Raw genomic sequence first — 8,931 nt, 5'->3', positions numbered from 1 at the left:
AGAAACATGTAATACTCTTTGTAATAATTTAAGCAATAAAAAATATATATATATTTAAAAAAAAGGGAGCCAGCAGCCATTGCTGGTGACCACACAGGGAGCCAGAAGCTGCCCCACAACCCCGGAAAGCAGCTGGTGACCACACACCTACCAGAGTAGCAGCTGCCCCCCTTCACCGTGAGAGGAGCAGCCACCACCAGCAACTGTGAGACCCAACACCAGGCCCTCCGCTATAGCCTCAGGCCCTATACGATTCAACACTTAGATCCTTCAGTGAGAGCAAAAATGGGGAGTCAGAAGAACCACCACCAAAGGAAAGAAAAGGAGGAATTGCCAGTAAAAAGAACTAAAGGAAATGTAGGCATAGAATATGTCAGAAAAATAATCAGAATAAGGGTCATACAGTTCATAAACCAGATGGATGAGAAAATCAACAGCCTATGTTAGAACCAAGAAAAAATAAAGAGTGATATAGATACAAAAAAAAAAAACCCACTATGGAAGCTTTCAACAGTAGACTGGAAGAAGTGGAGGACCAAATTAGCGAATTAGAAGACAGGAAGCAAAACACACCAAATCTGAACTGCAATAGGAGAAAAAAATCAAAAGACAGGAGGAGAGACTGAGGGAGCATTGGGACAACATGAAACGAAGCAACATACATAAAATAGGGGTGCAAGAATGACAAGAAGAAGAGCAAGGGCTAGAAAACCTACTCGAAGACATAATGTCAGAAAACTTCCCTGGTTTGGGGAACAAAAAAGTCACACAAGCACAAAGAGTTCCAAACCAGATTAACCCAAAAAGATCCACACCAAGACACGTCGTAATCACAGTGGCAAATGTTAACGACAGAGAGAGAATCTTAAAGGCTGCAAGAGAGACACAGAAAGTGTCTACAAGGGATCTCCCATTACATTATCAAATGATATCTCAACAGAAACATATCAGGCCAGAAAGGAATGGAAGGAAGTATACAAAGTGATACAAAGTAAGGGACTGAATCTAAGAATACTTCATCCTGCAAGGCTATCATTCAAAATTAAAGGGGAAATCAGGAGCTTCACAGACAAAGAAAAGTAAAGGGAGTTTATCACTACCACGCCAGGAAATGCTCAAGGGATATTTGTAAAAAGAAGAAACAAATAAAAAGGGAGAAGAATGAACACAGGCAAAAAAAAATGGCTACAAATAAGTACCTATCAATAATAGCTTTAAATGTAACTGGACTAGATGCTCCAATCAAAAGACAGTGAGTGGCTGAATGGATAAGAAAACATGACCCATGTATTTGCTGTATAAAAGAGACCCACCTCAGAACAAGAGACTCACACAGACTGAAAGTGAAGGGATGGAAAAATATCTTTCAGGCAAATAGAAATGAAAAAAAAGCTGGGGTAGCAATACTTATATCTGACAAAATAGACCTCAAAGTGAAGGTCATAACAAGAAATATGGAAGGCCACTTCATAATACTACAGAGATCAATAAAACAAGAGGATATAACCCTGGTAAACATATATGCACCCAATGTAGGAGCACCCAATTATATATAAAAAAAACATCTGGAAGATATCAAGGGAGAGATCAACAGCAACATGAAAATAGTAGGAATTTAATACCCCACTGACATCACTGGATAAATCCTATAGACAAAAAATCAGCAGAGAACCAGCTATCCTAAATGACTCACTATCAGATGGACTTAATTGACATCTTCAGAACATTTCATCCTAAAGCCACCGAATATACCTTCTTCTCAAGTGCACATGGGACATTTTCAAATATAGACCACGTATTGGAACACAGGCAAAGTCTCTTCAAATTCAAGAAGATTGAAATCATATCAAGCATCTTCTCAGACTACAATAGCTTAATATTAGAAATCAACTACAATAAAAACAATTTTAAAAAATTCAAACACTTGGAGGCTAAATAGCATGCTATTAAACAATGATTGGCTTACCAAAGAGATCAAAGAAGAAATTTAAAACATCCTGGAAATGAATGAAAATGATAATACAACAATCCAAAACCCATGGGACACAGTGAAAGCAGTCCTGAGAGGGAGGTTCATAGCATTACAGGCCTACCTCAAAAAAAAAAAAAAAAACCACAAGAAAAATTGTAACAAATTATGTAACTCTACAACTTAAATAATTAGAAAGAGAACAACAAGAAAAGCCCAGAGTGAGCACAAGGAAGACGATAATAAAGATTGGAGCAGAAATAAATGACATAGAGACCAAAAAAACAAAACAATACAAAAGATCAATGAACGCAAGAGCTGGTTCTTTGAAAGCATAAACAAGATTGATGACCAATAGCCAGGCTCACCAAGAAGCAAAGAGAAAGGACCCAAATAAACAAAGTCAGAAACAAAAGAGGCAAAATAACAATAGACCCCACAGAAATACAAAGGATTGTAAAAAAAAAATACTATGAACATTTCTATTCCAACAAGCATTACAACCTAGAGGAAATGAACATATTCCTAGAAAAATATGACCTTCTAAAACTCAATCAAGAAGAATCAAAAAATCTCATAGGCTGATAACTAAAGAGGAAATTGAAGCAAGTCATCAAAAAGCTCCCAGCAAGAAAAAAGCCCAGGGCCAGACAGCTTCACAGGAGAGTTTTAACAAACATTCAAAAAAGAACTAAAACGTATCCTTCTCAGACTATTCCAAAAAAATTCAAGAGGAAGGCACTTCCTAGCTCTTTCTATGAAGCCAGGATCACCCTAATCCCAAAACAGATAAAGACACTATAAAGAACGAGAATTACATCCCGCATGAACATAGATGCTAAAATCTTCAACAAAATCCTAGCAAATTGGATTCAGCATTACAACAGAAAGATCATACACCATGACCAAGTGGGATTTATCCCAGGGATGCAAGGCTGGTACAATATCCACAAATCAATAAACATGATACATCATATAAACAAATTGAAAGACAAAAATCACATAATCATATCAATTGATGCATAAAAAGCATTTGACAAAATCCAACACCCTTTCCAGATAAAAACTCTCAGCAAAGTGGGAATAGTGGGAACATAATTTAACATAATAAAAGCCATATATGACAAACCTACAGCAAACATCATACTCAATGAGCAAAAACTAAAACCATTTCCCCTAAGAACAGGAACAAGACAGGGATGCCCACTTTCACCATAGTAGTGGAAGTGCTAGCCATAGTGATCAGACAAGACGAAGAAATAAAAGGCATCCAAATTGGAAAAGAAGAAGTAACATTGTCATAATTCCCAGATGACATGATATTGTACTTAGAAAACGCTAAAGACTCCATCATAAAACTACTAGACTTAATAAATGAATTTGGCAATGTAGCAGGATACAAACTTAACACCCAGAAATCTATGGCTTTTTTATACAACAATAATGAAATCACAGAAAGAGAAACAAAAAAACAATCCCATTTACCATTGCAACACAAAAATTAAGGTACCTAGGAATAAATTTAACTAAGGAGGTAAAGGCCCTGTCCTCAGAAAATTACAGGATGCTGAAAACAGAGATACATGAAGACATAAACAATGGGAAGAATATTCCGTGTTCATGGATTAGAATCAACATCATTAAAATATCCATCACACCCAAAGCAATTTATAGATTTAATGTAATTCCCATTAAAATACCAATGGCATACTTCCAAGATCCAGAACAAACTCTCCAAAAATTCATCTGGAACAAAAAGACCCTGAATAGCTACAGCGATCTTGAGGAAGTAGAAAAAAAGTTGGAGGGATCACAATATCAGATATCAAGCTATATTACAAGGCCACTGTCCTCACAACTGCCTGGTACTGGCACAAGAACAGATATATAGACAAATGGAACAGAAGAGAGAACCAAGAAATCGACCCAAGCCATTATGCTGAATTAATATTTGACAAAGGAAGCAAGAGCATACAATGGAGTCAAGACTGTCTCTCCAATAAATGCTGTTGGGAAAATTGGACAGATACATGCAAAAAATGACAGGGATGCCCTGATACAATATCCGCAAATCAATAAACATGATACATCGTATAAACAAATTGAAAGACAAATATCAAATTCAAACAAATTGAAACTCAAAATGGCTAAAGGATTTAAACGTAAGATGAGAAACCATAAAAATCTTAGCAGAAGCCATTGGCAGTAGAATAGCAAATATTTGTCACAGCAATATCTTTACCAATACAGCTCTGGGCAATGGAAACTAAAGAGAAAATAAACAAATGGGTCTACATCAAAATAAAAAGACTCTGCATAGCAAAAGAAACCATCAACAAAACAACAAGAAAGCCCACTGCATGGGAGAACATATTTGCCAGTGCTATCTCCAATAGGGGTTTAATCTCCAAAATTTATAGGGCACTCCTACAACTTAACAAAAGGAACATAAACAATCCATTCCAAAAGTGGGCTAAGGCCCTAACTGGTTTGGCTCAGTGGATAGAGCATCGGCCTGTGGACTGAAGGGTTTCAGGCTCGATTCCGGTCAAGGGCATGTACCTTGGTTGCAGGCACATCCCCAGTGGGGGGTGTGCAGGAGGCAGCTGATCGATATTTCTCTCTCATCGATGTTTCTAACTCTCTATCCCTCTCCCTTCCTCTCTGTAAGAAATTAATAAAATATATATTTTTTTTTAAAAAGTGGGCAAAGGACCTAAATAGACACCTTTCAAAAGAGGACATATAGAAGGCCAAGAGACATATGAAAACATGCTCAAAGTCACTAATCATCCAAGATGCAAATCAAAACAACAATGCAGTACCATCTCACACCTGTAAGAATGGCTATCATCAACAAATCAACAAACGACAAGTGCTGAAGAGGATGTGGTAAAAAAGGAACACTTGTGCACTGCTGGTAGGAATGCAGACTGGTCTCTGTGAAAGACAGTATGGCATTTCCTCAAAAAATTAAAAATGAAACTTCCATTTGACCCAGTAATCCATCTTATAGAATATATCCCAAGAAACCAGAAACACCAATCAGAAAGGATATATATGTACCCCTATGTTCATAGCAGCACAATTTACCATAGCTAAGATTTGGAAACAACCTAAGTGCCCATAAGAAGATGAGTGGATTATAAAACTGTGGTACATCTACACAATGGAATACTATGCTGCTGTAAAAAAAGAAGGAAAATTACCATTTGCAAGAGCATGGTTGGAACTGGAGAGCATTATGCTAAGCAAAATAAGCCAGTCGGAGAAAGATAAATATCACACGATCTCACTCATTTGTGGAATATAATGAACAACATAAACTGATAAACAAAAACAGAACCAGAGTAATAGAAGCATCAGACGACTGTCAAACTACAGCGGGAAGGCTGAGGAGGGTTGTGAGGGGGGAGGTAAGAGGTCAACCAAAGGACTTGTATCCGTGCATATAAGACACTGGGGATGGAGCCTGCAACCTGGGTGTGTGCCCTGGCTGGGATTCAAACTGTGACTTCCTGGTTCATGGGTCAATCGATGCCCAACCACTGAGCGACACCAGTTGGGCAATAATTTAAATGTTTTGATCTCATTTTTCATGTCTTACAATGAAAAACTCTAAATAAAAAGTGTTTAAGTAAATCATGGCCTACCCATACATTAACATACTAAGCACATTATAAAATGATGCTATGAATATTGGGTGTAGGGGAGGCTGGCGGGGGGAGGTCAATGGAGAAAAAAAAGGAGACATATGTACTATTTGTAATACCTTAAACCATAAAATAAAATTTAAAAAAAAATAAAGGGAATGAAAATCAGAAAAGTGAAAAAAAATAAAACTTTTTTTTGCTTCAATTCTTTGGTAATCTAGTTTGTAATCTACACTTTAATTCATTCTGCTTCATATTATTTTTCTATTTTTTATTAAAAAATTTTAATATTGACATAAATATAGGTGTCCTCCTTCCCTTCTCCCTTTGATCACCTTCATCCACCCACACCTCCCCCTTGATTGGTCTTCACACAATTGTCCATGTCCAAGGGGTTTGCATATATGTATATTCATTAGATAAAGACACTAACCATCAGCATATATATGCCCATCATCCTTACTTCCAAATGCATTTTTTTCTGGTTTGCAATAAGGAGGAGCAAACCCTTTGTCACAATGGCAATGCTGGAAATTGTTGCAAATCTAGAATAATCAGAAAATAGAACAATTTTTTATGTGCAAAGATGTTTTACAATAGAGACAAATGAATATTCTATACTTATTCAAAAGATAATTTATGCCAAAGAAGCTATCTATTCTAGAAAATTGATCTTAAATAAACAATTCAACAAATTTTCTCTTGAAAGTATCTATACCTTAAAAAGTACATCTAGCTTCTGTTACCAAGTTAATTTTTTTTAATTCTTTCAACTCTTCATGTAGCCAAACACAAATATTGGCAATTACCAGTAACATGCCATTAATTATCATTTACTTTCTAGCTTCACAGAACAGCCCAGACCCTAAATTAACTAGCAAGACTAGCAAGAAAATTCATATAACCCTTTTTTTTTTTTTACCAGTTTCTGCCTTCTCTCTGTAAAAATATTATGATTTTGGTTATCTTGTAACACATAGTGCTTATAGCACATCCACCCCAAATATTTACCAAACATTTTATACATCCAGAATTATCTTAAATGTTTCTACTTTATCTTCTTTAATAAATAGTTTGGCAAGATTTCTTAGTAAAATAATGTTAAAGCTATAAATTACAGATCATTAAATGGCACTGTGTAGTATAAAAATGATTTAGAAAATTATTCAAATGATTTTGTAAATCTCTAAGCTGTTTATTAAATTTTCAAAACATGTAGCTTAAAATGAAAATTGAAATTACTTACTCCCCTGTCATTACAGTCTCTAGTATTGTTGCATGCAGAATAATCAACCATGTGTCTAATCTCTCTACAGGTAAAGTTGATACAATACTAAAACAATTCAAAAGGACATGAAAAATAAAGTCAGAAAACAATCGATTGTGTACATTTATAATAAAGATGAAAAACTATAGAAAATTCAAGAATTCATATTACCAAGGATTGACATAAAAATCTAAAAAATAAAGTAATTGTAAGTTCATTGAAATAAATGTGAAATAAGCTATGTACCTTCAGATTATAAAGTTGTAATCATATGTAAGAAGTTGGAAATTTTATTTTCTTACCATCTAACTCCAGAAGTCCTCTTAGAAAGATATATTCCTGAAAAAATTATTTGATTAGTTCTTTGAGTTCAAGAATTCACTGAAGAACATTTTTTTAAAGGCCTATGCCTGGGCTCCACCTGAGACCATTATATCAAAACTAGAGGCCTAGTTGGTGCATGAAATTCATGCACGGCGGGGAGGGAGGAGACAGGTCCCCTAAGCCTGGCCTGCACCCTCTCCAATCCGGGATCCCTCTCACAATCTGGAACCACTGGCTCCTAACTGCTCCCCTGCTGGCCTAATGGCCCTAACTGCTCTTCCCTGCCAGCCTGATCCCCCTAACTGCTCTCCCCTCCTGGCCTAATCCCCCTAACTGCCTAACTTCTCTCCCTGCTGGCCTGATCCCCCTATCTGCTCTCCCTTCCTTGCCTGATTCCCCTAACTGCCTATCTGCTCTCCCCTCCTTGCCTGATTCCCCTAACTGCCTATCTGTGCTCCCCTCCTGGCCTGATCCCCCTAACTGCCTATGTGCTCTCACTTTCTCTCCATGCCCTTCAGACCCCTGGTGCAGGCATGCTGAGAGCTCTCCGCCGCGGCCCCGCCCCCATCCTGATTGATCGTTATGTGATGGCATCCCAGCCAATGTGCATATTCCTCTATTATTAGTATAGATACCTGGGACAGGGTCCAGGCAATTATTGTGAGCAGTCAGGTTTGAGTACTATCTGATGGGAGATTGAGGTCTTAAAATCATTAGTATGAGGACACTCCCACAACCACATAAAATTACAACTACATAACAACCATCATTCAGAACCACCTGAAATATAGCAGAATTGAAGTCCTACAACTAGAGATTTAAAGAAGAGACCATATTGAGATTGGTAGGAGGGGCAGAGACCTGGAATTGGCTGTTCCCACACCTATGTGTGGCAAATAAAAATTGGAAGAGATGCTTTTCCTGTGGAGGTTACTCATGAGAAGCAAGGGGTCCTAGCCCCACACCAGGCCTCCAAGCCCAGGGTTCCAGTGCCAAAAGGAGAAGTCCACATAGCTTCTTACTATCCAAACCAGTGGAGATTGTGGCTGAGTGAGATGGAGTGCTGCTGGAGTCCCAGGCAGTTCCCCTTAAAGGCTTAAACATGGCCACTCCCTCTGAGCTACAGCTAGGATAGCAGCTTGAAAGGAATCAGAGACACACAGGCAGGAACTGAATAGTCTGGCATCAGGGCAAGAGCTGGGGGGTATCAGCTTATTGCTAGAAAAAAGTGCTAGTGAAAGCCATTGTTTCTTTACTGAGACAGTCCCCCCATGCCCAAGCAGGCAGGTGGGCACCATAGTTAAGTCTCCATCAAACTGCCTCACTCTGTTCACCCTGCCCTGGTGATTCCCTGACACCCTGGCCCACCAAACTTGCTGGTCCCCCTCAGCTGTTTCCAGTGGCCTTTCCATACAAATGGACTATTGCAGCTCATGCTTCAGATTTTCCTAAAATCTCTCAAACAAGTAGCATCTAGCCTCTGTGTACCCTGTACCTCTTGCTAAATGGTCCCAGGCTCAACACTAGCAGCAACCAGCCTTGATTTGCAGCTTGGCCTCTCCTGGGCACCTTCAACCCCAGCACAAGTAACAGCCATCTACAGATCACTCTGTAGCTCATGCCAGGTACCTCAGGCAGATCACAGACAGTGGCTGACCTTGACCTTGGGCCTCCCAGAAGTCCTAAGAGCCAGTGTACCAAGTTAACAGCTTCAGACT

General features: G+C 38.3%; 1 protein-coding gene across 1 annotated transcript in view; it reads right to left on the bottom strand.

The window, feature by feature from the left end:
* LOC102251340 (disintegrin and metalloproteinase domain-containing protein 5-like) overlaps positions 1-8,931 on the bottom strand; it is a 57,010-nt gene that overhangs the window by 13,579 nt on the left and 34,500 nt on the right. Inside the window, exons 7-8 of the mRNA XM_014536983.1 lie at positions 6,869-6,955; positions 6,056-6,167 (exon numbers count right to left, since the gene is read on the bottom strand). Coding sequence (XP_014392469.1) covers positions 6,056-6,167; positions 6,869-6,955 — 199 coding nt within the window. The remainder of the gene's footprint in view (positions 1-6,055; positions 6,168-6,868; positions 6,956-8,931) is intronic.

The sequence above is a fragment of the Myotis brandtii genome, unplaced genomic scaffold, assembly GCF_000412655.1.
Source record: "Myotis brandtii unplaced genomic scaffold, ASM41265v1 scaffold103, whole genome shotgun sequence".
Taxonomy (NCBI): domain Eukaryota; kingdom Metazoa; phylum Chordata; class Mammalia; order Chiroptera; family Vespertilionidae; genus Myotis; species Myotis brandtii.
Note: the sequence above shows the minus strand (reverse complement) of the source record. Positions and strands in the feature narration are given on the sequence as shown.